Source organism: Leptinotarsa decemlineata, unplaced genomic scaffold (genome assembly GCF_025532065.1).
Source record: "Leptinotarsa decemlineata unplaced genomic scaffold, Ldec_3_MD MMD2_tig00026314_RagTag_RagTag, whole genome shotgun sequence".
In the NCBI taxonomy this organism is placed as follows: domain Eukaryota; kingdom Metazoa; phylum Arthropoda; class Insecta; order Coleoptera; family Chrysomelidae; genus Leptinotarsa; species Leptinotarsa decemlineata.
Window position 1 is genome coordinate 10,225,561 of NW_027412684.1, and position 13,071 is coordinate 10,238,631.

Below are 13,071 nucleotides of genomic sequence, written 5' to 3' on the forward strand. Positions count from 1 at the left end.
GCTTGAACTTATGTAAATACTCAAAAAGCCTTTTTTTCAGGATGATTTCAATTATTTTGCCGAAAATTGGGACGATCGATATTGGCCGGTAATTTTCAATTGCATCATCACTGCCTTTCTTAATGAGTGGGACATCTCGGATCACTTTGAACCCACACGCCTTCTAAGTGGTTAAATTAGACATGACGCCGTTTTTTTATTATTCCACAAGTTCGTACGCATCGAACGAGTTTGAGATTTTCAGATCAGATATTACACCGACAACCTCAATGTTCAAATTGGATTTCATGAAAAGGAATCCTGATGTAATGACCATTATTTACTCTCAGTGGAAGTTGTGAAAAACCATTTTCCACACCTAAAACGCACCCATTTCATCCCTGTTTGCTGTTGATAATCTTTTCATCTTCAAAAGTTATTTGCATTGGCCTTAATACCTAAAATGTGACAGTACAAAATTCTTCGACCGCTTTTCTTTGAATGACGCATTACTTTCTATTGTTTCAGGATGTACAGAGAAGCCGTAGGATGGGCATTCACCGCCCTGTTAGTCAGCAGCTCGATAGTGAGCACTTTCTCGTACCCCAACTCCCCAGTATACAAGCCTTCTCCTTTGCCCGAATCGAATTCTTATCCCCAAGTAGCGTCCCCCCATCTGAGAAGCCAGCAGCAGAGGACCGATAGGAAATTCGCAGAAAAACCGAACTCGATTAAGAAAGTTGCTCTTGATGACTTGGATGACATACAAACGAACCAGATATCCGAGAGCAGTGGCGGCGGATTTTCTTGGTCTAATTTATTAGGTGAGAAATAAGTTTTTTTGATTCCGAAGATGAAAGCAGATTTTAGCCTCCGAAACGTTGAAATAAGTATCTGTATGATTTATTCTCTTCATTTGATAGACAAAGTTATTGAAGGCGGCAAACTACTTGTGAAACATACTTTGAATTTACGAATACTAATAGTTTATCGTCAGTTTCACCACAAAAGGTTTACAAAACCGCGACGTATTTCGCGGTTTTGTAAACACCAAATCGTTATTTAAACACCTCGACACGTGTTTCGATCACCAAGTGATCATCTTCAAAGAGGAAGATTAAAACAGTTTTAAACTTAAAACGTTAAAAATAACGATTTGGTGTTAGGAAAAAACTCCAGTAATATACATTTTATACTGTAGAAACATCAGACAGAGCCCAATCAGATAATTAATTGTATGCTAGATTCATCTACCTAAAAATAGCGGATATATTACGTTTTTATTTTATTTATTCAACTACGTGCCAATTTTCAATAAGCATAGTATAAGGGGAAAAACATACAACTGAAAAATGAACTGGAATACCAAAAATTCATAAATATATCGATTAGGTTTCAATAATAATCGGCAATGTCTTCATAGTAGATAAGGTAATAATGTGTTTCACCATAACTGTAGTAAATTTCCATAATATCAGGCACAACATTCTCAGAAATAATAGCGCATTGAAACGGAAATATTGTTGTCAGGTTGTGATTCTATATATTTTATCATATAATTATGTTAGTATAATTAGTATTTTTCTTACGCCACTGCAACAGACAGATTAAGGCAAAAATGTCAATTTTTCTGAGAATGTAGTGCCTAGTATTTTGGTATCACATTATAGCAGGACCGGATGTGGAAGTCTGAAGGCCCTGCGTAACGAAGAAGTGGAGGCCCCTTGATTTTTTTTAAATAGTTGAATTTTTAATTTCCCGCTAAGAAATTTAAAAATATTTAAAAAAGGGAAAGCGGGCGAAAATCGACGCGTTCAATAAATAATGTCGTTAAAAATGTTAGTTCAAGTGATTTCGTCAAATAATTTTGAAAATTTTGAATTCGAAGAAGCGAGAAGTTGTGGGGATCACCTGCCGGGTCAACCGTTTTTTTTTTCACTTATTTTATTTCTCTTCAACTCCCATGTATAAATTACACATTAAAAATAGAATTACCACTGAAATGCAATCAGGTCTTTCAGATATATCGATAACCATATTATGTTTAACTTGTAGTAAAAGTCCATTATATCTCAAAGTAGAGTGCAGTAGATTTGCGAAGTATAAAAACTCAAAGTCGTCTCCACAAATAATTAACTGATGATGAACCTATATAGATTCGAAACATGTACTGACTGATGGTTTCAACATTCTAACATCTGAGGGTGATAATAAATTATGGTGACGACTTTGGAGTTTTAATGCTTCGCAAATATTTTGTTTGTGCAAGTATTCTCAGTAAAAATGCAAAAAAATGTTTGAGAGGAAAAACGTAAAAGTTGCTGACCCGTCAAAATTTCAACATTTTTTCAACTTAATGTGGGGGCCCCTCTCCTGTGGAGGCCCCGGGGCAGTAGCCCCGCCTACCCTTCCCTTAATCCGGACCTGATGGCGAAGAACCTTGAATTCTCCTTCTGTAGAGGATTATACACAACACAAAGTGTAATTTCAAGATATTAAATCGGATAAAGTCTGATAGAAGTATAATGCAAAACACAAGTGAAATCACACTCAGGTCTCTGGTAATCTTATTACACACTGTATGGCTCGTGGAAAGTCATCCTCGTTTCGTTCAGGCTTGGAATCCAGCTCTCCTACCCTTTCGGCTGGTTATTGGTCTCGAGAAGGACCAATGGGTTCATGACTGATGGTATGACGGCAAGAAGTCCTCAGACTTCCGGAGAAGATAGTAATCTTCCCATGGTTATTGTCTGAACTGTATGGCTCGATTTCCTTGCGATCGCGATATGATTTAGGTAAAGCTTTTTGTAACACTTGTATATTCAATACCGGTCAGATCTGCGTCTACCATAGATCTCATCAATGATACTAGACTGGATTACGAATGTTACGCTTGGGATGCCATCACAAAGTCAATCCTGAATAGAAACTAACGACTTCCTCTATAAACCATTCACGGAATTAACAGAATGCCTCAGAGACATCTTTTTCTCAACTGACAGTGTGTAGCCATCACCAGATGAACCGAATTTAAGTTAATATTGATCCCACAGATTATCTAAAACAAAACATTACAAAATTCCAGAACACCTGAATATTATGATTTGCGATTTCTTCCATTTTGAACACATTTGTTTTTGATAGAATACATAAAATGATTATACTCACTGCTTTGCAGGAATGGTCATGCAAATGATATTCAACCCAGGTGGCCAACAAGGACCCAATAAATCCGAAGACCTCGACAATGGCCCTATTCCATCATCCCCCTGGGCCAACCTCTTATCTGTGGGTCTCAAGATCCTCACAGCCATCCTTGGAGGAGGTGCTGCAGCAAATGAACAGGGAATCGACAAAGTGGACAACGGAAATTCACCCCTACAAGTGAGTTGTCCAAAGAAATAACTCTTATATGAAAATGGGTGTGTGTGAGACATTTCCAAAAGATATTTGATATGAGTTCCATTTTGTATTCCAAGACCAGTTGTATTCGATAGATCTGCCTGGAAACTAGCCAAAATGCTGAATTTAAATTCGGTTTTCTCAGAACTAGATTGTTGTATATGGAGTGGACATTTTTTCATCCTTCGTCACCACTTCTTTAACAAAATATATCTACTTTCAGTGAGAGTTTGGTATAGAAATGATGTATTCACAGATAGAGATATTTAGGCTTAGTTATTTGTAATCTTGTTCATGTTAGAGTTAAAAATATGGTTTCAACTCATTCTCAAAATGGTGTGACTTGAATATCAAGGTGACTATATCCTAGTAAATTGATTTGGTCTTATGCAGACCAGTTCTCTACGTAACTTCAGAATGGAAAGATCTCTTTTGGGAATATACATTTCTACTCATATTTTACTTGAACTTCTACAAGTTGAAAAATACTGAACATTAAAAAACCATTTTTAAGATTCATCAAATTGATTAAATCATGACTTTATTCTGTACTTACTTTCGGCTTTCTTTCGAATAAAACTGTTTTATCTGTGGATGTATACGATTTCTATATATTTTTTTCTGTACATTACGCTAGAGCTTTTGCTTTTAGTCTCTGTAAATATTAAGAGAAACGCACTAGTAGTAGCTTACATTGCACAGGGTATTCTGGCTGCTGTACTGTCTGCCGTTGTTGGAGGAAGAGATCCTGGACAAGTTAACATGATGGCTAAGCAGGCTGGGGAGGTATGTTCGATCTTCAAAACTAACACAAAACTAATACATTGAAACATAAGACTGATTAGGAAGATGAGTATTAAGTTATTCAAAGTAATTTGGGTGCAATTGAATTCTTATAGGTACATACATATGAGTTTGTCAAACAGCACCAATGTTGATCAAAAAATGTGAACTTTCACGGCCGGAGGTAACTGTGAGAAAGCTATTTTCCAACAAAAACCATCAGAGAGAGTCAGCTAAGGACACCAAAGAACCTTCACCCGAGGTATACCGCAACTTAGTAGCTGCGGGTCGGTCTACTTCGGACACACGAAGTATATACTATATCCATCCAACAAACAAAGCAACCCAAACAACGATAGATGCGAGATCAAAGCAAGATCAGCACGGACATTTACATCTATTGGGTGAAATAAACATGCTTCCTTACGCTGACTGCTAGATTTACCTACAATCGTCTGACGGAACTCATTGTTTCAGATATATGGGAGTGGTCAGTTAAGTTTTAACGCATGTGCTGTGTACATATACAGTATTTTGAAGTTTAAAATTTTTTAAGTGTCAAGTATTGGTACCTCTGAAACTGCTAATTTGTGTTCCTACGCAACACCTAAAAAAAGACCAAAAAACTGCATCTTAAAAATGTAATTATGAATATTACCAAAAATCAAATTGAAGCAAATCCTTTTTTATCCGTTGATTAAATCGTGAGAAAAGTAGGAAACATTTCTGGAGTGTTTTCTTCAAGTGTCTTGGACTTATGAGAGAATATAAACAAAAACATTCTTTTTCGGCTCTAAAACCATATTCCTCACGAAAAAAAATTATTGATGAGGTAGGCGATTTTGATTAAAACTCTATGAGAAGGAAAGTACAGTTCTAAAAGTTGTAAACGATAATCCTGGTCTACCTAATTTCAAAAGGAAGACATTCCACAAATTATTTAAAAAACTTTTTAATTTGAAAAAAGAGGAAGAAATAGTACTCAAGAGTATATAGAGAGACAAAGTAACTTAGAACCATTGGGATAATTTCAATAGAAAAGAAGAGGCAATGAACATCAATAAAATCTGGATATCTGTCCTTAATGGTATGCAAACGATGTCAAGTAATTCCATTAAGATAAACAAAGACACGACCGTTACGAAACGTTGGGCATAAAAACCTGCAGACCACTGCCAAAATGTATCCGGAATATAGCTTTCACACAGCATCGACGTTCATATAGAATTGGATTTAGACTCGACCATCCCTTTACTTCAAATTTGACCCTGTACCAGGGATGGGTGCCACTCCTTCTCGGGGGTGTTAAATTAAAAAAAAGGGCCGGAAATGGATAACTTGGCTCATTCTAAGCAACTTCTGTTCTATATAATTTTTTGTGACTCTTCGACTTATTTGCGAGTGTCAATTTTTCAACCCATAAACTCAAGTTTTCAAACGGTTTTTCGCAAATAACTCAAGTATTTTATCGAAAAAATCAATTTTATCAAAATGTAGCTTATAAAAAAGCAAAATGAATGGTGTAGGTACTTATGGTGACTGTCGACCCAATTCAAACGGAGTAATAGCTTGTTAAATGTGGGTTCTTATTCGTGAAATAACAAAACTAAAAGTTTCAACGTGGAGTAATCAAAGAACAGTTTCGACAGAAACTTATAAAACCTTGAAAGTTTATAGAGGATTCATATAAGGACTGCGAGCTGACCAAATTTGAGGTCCTGCACGTCTAATCCAGCGATTAGGGTACGTGATGTCGAGATGTTGACGAGCAAGAACACTCAAATGAGCAAAACATCAATCTTGGGTGAAACCCCCAAGGCAGTAGAGCTTGGAGTGGTATGGGTGTAGAAGGTTTGTTGTTAAAACTGTCCGTGAGGTTTTTGGGCTGACTTCCAGCTGCATTGCAATATTTCTGCTACCATTTGAAAGATCTTCTATTGCATCAAGTATAGTTTTTTTTGTTCAGGCGTTGTTACTGTTTTTGATCTTTCACCACCTGCATTTTTATTAAAACTCCCAGTTTTACATAATCTTGAATGTAGCGTTCTAAATTTTTTAGCACATGGATTTACTCTGTTAAGATATGTGTCCTGGTAAATTCTCTGTGCTTCTTCCGCATTTCCATTTGCTAATCCATGAATAGAATGCATGTCAGCCATTTCAGCGTTAGTAGAATTATTAATGATGGAATCACTGCTAATTGACAACTCTAACTTTTACTGATATTCTGATTCGTTATTGCACATAACAAGTTTTACTGATATGACAACACTATCACTATCAGCTGGTCTCCAAAGCAGTAACTGCGGCAAATTTCAACCAAATCGGTGTAAGAAAATTTATATTTCATAAATAGCGTATTTTTCAAACTTCAAAGCCCTGTATCTCAGAAACGAAGCAACTCCGGTCATAAGAACTTTTTTTCTTGAAACGACCTAACAAATCACCCTCTGAAATTTCCTACCATATAGTTGAGAAACACCCCATATATATTTTTTCTCAACGACCTACTTAAAAGTCTCGATGAAAGGTAGAACTGGAACCTCTGACGTAGAATAAATGAAAAACAAGTTCTGGTGTGTGTTGCAGTTCTGGTGTTCTCTAACACCAAAAGACCCCAAATTAATAATAATGTTTTCAATCTAATTCCTTGACATGTTAATTTAATTGGATCATATAATTAGTTCATATAGAGTAGTAGATTGTAAATACTTAGTTGTGAATAGTGAAGCTTTGGGGGTTACCAGAATGTCCGTTTTTCGTATCAGAGTGATATATTTACTAGGAACATCTTTTTCAGTTCATCAATATTGTGGTAAATCTCCTTGATGCCTTGAAGACGTCATTCTCTCACCGTTCCATGGCCGCAAGAAACATCGGTAAGAAAGACACCGTCAGTGATGCAGCTGTGGCTGGTATCGCCATGATGAAGGGTTACGTTCGATCCCTCTCTGCCGGGGATACCAAATGCATGCAAAGGTACCTCTGCCAAGCTAACAGCGAATGTTCGAAGGATATCGGCCAAAGTTCGCTATACTGTCATCTCGGAAGGTAGGTTGAAATTATTATCGGTAAAAACTTGATTCGGCAGATATCAAATGAAACATTCTGAAAAAACTGTTTCGTCTCTCAGCTTCTCAGTTAAAAGCATTTGTAATGATCGGTCTGTATATATTTTCAGAGGGAAAGATATATAGGAAGTAGATAGATTTATAAAATTGATTGAGAAAATGAAGATAAATAATATCGAAATAAAAAGGAAGGAAGGATTTCAAACGAAACTAGTTCACGACGTACTATCCTCAATCGTCTTTGGGTATCAGAAATAGGCCATTCATCACCCAATAATGACTGTGGATACAAACAATGGATAAAAACACTCTTTTGTGCTATTGTGTTGCGAAACACGTGTCGCGGTTTGTTACCTTTCAAGTGTGAATCTCACATTAAAGTGTGTTTTTTGAATACGGGTTCTTCATCGATGAACATAAATGTGTACAAAGATAGTTTGTGTATATTAAGCCAAATATGCAGGGTGTAACATAAGTACGTTTAAGTATTCAAGTGGTGTATACAAATTGTAGAAGTTTTTCAAAACATGGTTGGTTTTTGTCATAAGTTTAGTTATCTCAAAAACGTTGCCTGTTGAAAGTTCTATAAGCAACGGCCAACCAAAAATTATGTCAAATACAGCGACTGGCTGGTTTAAACATCACAGGAGCCATGAGAACAACACCAACCGCGCAAACTCTTGGAAGGTTCGAAATAGATGAACATTTCAACCTAGCAGACCACTATTATAATATTCATGCAGTCATTCTTCACTGTGGTTCTGACGTTGAATTTGGTCATTATTACGCCTTGGTCAAAGACGAAACGGACTGGTTTAAGTTTGACGATAGTCGTGTCACGAAGTGTTCTGGCGATGCATTGAATTTATTGGACAGGTTTAGAGGGTCTGACCCCTCTAGACATGTCCGTTAAGGAGGTTACGTTAATTGCCATGTTACGATTGCGCACGGCTGGTGTAAACCTAGAAGAAAGAATGGGTCAGTTGAGGCTGAGCCTATGGCGAGAAGCGCTTACTGCGCAACCTCTGCTGCAGGCAACCAATGATGCAAGTGAACCCAGGTGTGTGTTTAATAAACCCTACAAAATACAAATAAAACGGAACACAGAGTCAGATGCTACAAATGCAATACGCATATATACAGACGGCTCAAAAACCAAAGAAGGCTCAGGATGTGGAGTGTACTCCAGATCACTAACCCTAAGGATTAAGTGGGGAATGGGAAAAAATACCAGCGTGGTCCAATCGTCGTGGTATCTCAATCGTCACAAAAGAAATAACTAGGAAAGGAATGTCTGGCAAAAACATAACAATCTGCACTGACTGCAGACAAGCCCTATTAGTCTTGAACAGACAACGTGTTACCTCAGGGCTAGTTCTAGAGTGCCACCAAGATTTAGCCAAAGCCTCGGTAGATAATTACATTATCTTGAGGTGGGTTAAAGGGCACGACAGGAGTAAAGGTCATCGCACTGCCGACTCTTTAGCCAAGGAAGCGGCTGGACTAAGAATTTTAGGACCCAGTGGCACCTACGGCCTGATGACTTCGACAATTGCGGAACTTCCCAAATGTTACACCCATGCTCAATCCCTAAAGAGATGGGATGAAATCAAAGGATACAATCTTGCCAGGATCACCCTGGGCGACCTGGGAAGCTGGCGCGTAGAAATATCTGGCGATGACCAGGAAAAATCTACGCTTAACAGTAGGATTTCTGACTAACCATTGTCAACTAATATATGTCTAGCCATAATATATGGCTAGTGGACATACCTCTATGCAGGATGTGTGAACAGGAAGATGAGAGTGTCAGGCATGTCCTATGCGAGTGCCCGGAGTTATCGTCAATAAGAGACTGTGTGTTCGGTGAGTCTTGGCCTACACCTGCTGATATAAAGGAGATGTCTCCCAGTGACCTGTCCACCTTCCTGAATAGGACAGGATGGACGATGACCTAGTGCTGTGGGCTTACACTCACCCTCCCTACTCTACAGATACAGATACATATATCTCAAAAACGAATGATTTTTTGATGAACATTTTATAGGCGAAAGTTGTTTATCTTAGTTAAACAACTAGTTTTTGTATCCAAAGATAGGATACAAAAACTAAGTATCCACCACATACTTAGTTTTTGTAATGTTCTCAGCAACTTCACTTAGCGCCCTAGGAGCTAAGTAATATGCATCGATATAGAACATTGTAAATATCTCAGAAACGATCACCTTCAGCGTTGTTGAGGAAGTGTTCCTTTTTTACTTGAAGAAGGTGACGAAATTAATATTTTTCATGAAAAGTTACAAAAATTTAATGTCAAAAAAGTTAGGGCAAAAAACCCTAGGTACCAAATTTCGTGCAAATAACTTATTTTTGCAAAAGTTATTTTTAAAAAACGAACAAAAAAATCAATTTCAACACGATGTATCTCCGAAACGAAGCATTTTCGGATATAGACTTTTTTCTTAAAAATTGTCTCAGGAATGCGTCACTTGAATATTTTAACGTATTAACAATTGTCAATCTTCGTTGAAATACGTCAAAGTTTTATTCTCAGCAAATAATAGTAATTTTCCAGAAAGCAGTAATTCCTAATAAGAATAAAATATAAATGAGAAAAAGTAGAGGTCCTCATATAGACCCTGCATGTGGAACCACGCGTATGTACCTAATATCATTTATTTTTGATATTTTCAATTTCAACTTATCCAAATATATCAGTCCAAGTTTTTTTAATATGTAATTCGTTTATCTTCTTTGAGGTTTCAAATCTGCTTTTTTTTCGAAAAATGGAAGTCTACACGTTATCAACAAATTGATAAATCAAATCCCACTAACTTCAATTCAACACTGTAACACAATCCTTGAAGAAATTGTAACTCCATCTCCCGGTAAAAATATCATCCTTCTCGATCTAATAAAGAATATACAGGATGCTCACTAAACATCTTTTACTGGAAAGCTATCACAAATAAATGAATCTAACATGAATCTCGTTCAATCTTATGACGAATAGAAAGTTTCACCCAAATTCCTGACCTAGGAATATATATTTTTCCTGTTGTTCCGTTTGATTTGAATGAACTCCAGATAATGATCTCACCCATTTTTATTTCAGTTATGCTGTAAGCTTCATTTTGGACAGATCAGCAGGAAGTTCTTCTTCGTTCGACGTTTTATACGAGGCCGGCAAGAGAGGGCGGTATGGAGACAACTGTCAAGAGAAATATTTAGAATGTAACGAAGTCTAACTGAAAAAATCCCAATCCAAACTATTCTTCACCTATTTTCATATCAGGATCATTTAGTTTCTTTCTTCAAGTGACAATTTGAAGAATTTAAACCCAAAAGCAGCCTCTCGATTTATCGATTTCACCGGAGGCCCTTTACCAAAAACGAGATGCCTCGGTGAAGAAAAAATTAATTATTTATGAAAATATTTCTTGACCAAAAACTGTGGATTTCCACTACGACAATGTTTTGTCAGAACGTAATTATTGCTAGGTGAACTAGATTTTACCAACCATATCAAAATTTGTATCCTCAGATTTGTGACACAATATTAGGTTATGTAATGATCGATTTACCACAGAACAAACAATTCAATGATGACTCGAGCCCTTATAACAGTGCATTTAACGAAAATTTTATTTATTTTTTTTCTCATACTATCTCAGCTTTTCTGCACGAATGGTTCATAGTTTACGTAGCAATAAACCATGTAACATATTACCTATTTATTTTCCGCACCATAGATTTACTTTATTTTTTCGGTAAGGAATAGACAATACGACTGCGGAAGTGGTTGACGCCACTCCAATTATTTATAATTGTATGCGAGGGTGTCTGGCAGGAATCGAATGAATTTGTGAATGTGAGTGACTTTTGAGTAACTTAGTGTTATTTCGTTGTTAGAATTAACTAGTTATTTATTTTCGCCGTTTTTCATTTTTTGTTTGTATACATTTTAATGCAAATATACGTTAAAATATATTATTTATAATAAAAAAATATTTCTTCATATGTTTGTTTCATTGAGTCTATGTCCAGTTGAACACCTGGATGGCAAGAAGATGTATGGACTTCTGGCAGAATCTTCCAGTATTGGCTCACAGAAGCAGGGCCGTCGCCATGGGGGGGGGAGGGGGAACCTCCCCATGGCGACTTGGGAAAAAGTTGGGAAATTTTGGGCCATGAAGATAGAAAGAAATAATAGTGAGAAAATGAATAAAAATAAAAAAATGAAAATGAGAGAAAAGAAACGGAGAGGTAACAAGAAAAGGGAAAGAACCAGGAGAAGGTTGGGATTTTCCAACCTTAGGTATCAACTCAAATAAGTAATTTTATGTTTAATATTTTTGAAAATCCATCAATAATATTCAAAAGAAGAATCTACACCTACTCAAATGAACACCTTACCTATTTTAAGTATTTTTAAGGTGCAATTAATATTTTTTCTTCAATAAGGGTTTTTATGTTGATTATCCATAAGTAAAAATGTCGAAGAGTACATGACGTTGTGATCTAAAGATAAAAACATAAAAACTGATTATAATAACGTTTTTTTTATTTTTCCCTCCAAACTAGTGTCCGACCGAAACTGGTTTTTGCAACCAAAACCGAAAACGAATTTCGGCAACGGTCTCAGTTTCGGCCGAAACCTAAACTTTCTTGCAAGGATTATGTTTTGAGAGGAAAATGAAGAAAACGTTATTGTAATCAGTCAGTCTATTTTTTTATCTTTAAATCACAACGTTATGCACTCTTCGACATTTTTACTCATTGGTAATCAACATAAAAAACCCTTATTCAAGAAAAAATATTAATTGCACCTTGAAAATAAATGTTCATTTGAGAAGGTGTAGATTCTTCTTTTGAATATTATTGATGGGTTTTCAAAAATATTAAACATAAAATTACATATTTGAGTTGATACCTAATATCACAATAGTCACGTGGAAGCGGGAAAATGTCTTCGTCGATTGTATGAAATTCAACACACCGAACATGACCGATCACATCGCGGGAACTTCCGAATGCAGTTTCGGTTTCGGCAGGTTTGGCGCCGAAACCGAAACCCGTTTTTTTGCCGAAACTCGACCGAAACCGAACTTTCGGTCGGACACTACTCAAAACATAATCCTTGTAAGGAAATTTCGGTTTCGGCCGAAACTGAGACCGTTACCGAAATTTGTTTCCGGTTTCAGTCGCAAAAACCAGTTTCGGTCGGACACTATCTAACAGGCCTTCTTAGAGGTCACTGTCATTTGAATCATCATATGCAGAGACTCGTACTGTCGGAAGACAGTGTCTGTCGCCTCTATTTGGAAAATGATGAATCAGCAGAGCATATACTTTGTGCCTGCCCCGCTGGGGACCGAATCAGGTTTTTAGAGTTCGGTAGAGCCGTACTCTTATCATCTGACCTGAAGGACCATCCACCATACAAACTAATCGGCTTCGTTAAGAAGCTGGGTTTATTTGGTAGAGTGTGAATAGGTGTGAGCCACAATAAACCCTTGCGGGTTGCTGTGGACTTAACCTATGTCCAGTTGGAAGAATGGAAAATTTACAGTGACTTCCACAAATTTTTTTGTTTTAATCTGAAAAATGGATCAGAAGTGGCTTGTAATCAATGATATAAATGAAATATCAAGTGAGTTGTAAACTACAATTTATTCAATTTAATATTGAAAAAAATGTTTAATTAATTGCACTGAGCTCATCAGAAACTAGATACCTTGCTGGGAGAAAACAGTAAGTGCTTTATAACAATAAAGTTTTAATTTATTCCCAATTAATTTCAGGAATTCTCAGGGTTCAATTATTGGGCCGCTCC

At 36.6% G+C, this 13,071-nt stretch overlaps 1 protein-coding gene across 3 annotated transcripts in view; it reads left to right on the forward strand.

The window, feature by feature from the left end:
• The window catches only part of LOC111508035 (uncharacterized), a 32,737-nt gene extending 21,484 nt beyond the window's left edge, over positions 1 to 11,253 (forward strand). For 2 of the 3 annotated variants that reach the window (XM_074181493.1, XM_074181494.1), the window contains exons 2-6: positions 508 to 803; positions 3,158 to 3,363; positions 4,084 to 4,167; positions 6,965 to 7,215; positions 10,351 to 11,253. In XM_074181493.1, the coding sequence (XP_074037594.1) occupies positions 509 to 803; positions 3,158 to 3,363; positions 4,084 to 4,167; positions 6,965 to 7,215; positions 10,351 to 10,483 (969 nt within the window). In that variant the 5' untranslated portion in view covers position 508 and the 3' untranslated portion in view covers positions 10,484 to 11,253. The remainder of the gene's footprint in view (positions 1 to 507; positions 804 to 3,157; positions 3,364 to 4,083; positions 4,168 to 6,964; positions 7,216 to 10,350) is intronic. The other variant, XM_074181495.1, reaches the window with a different exon arrangement.
• Positions 11,254 to 13,071: the final 1,818 nt, after the last annotated feature.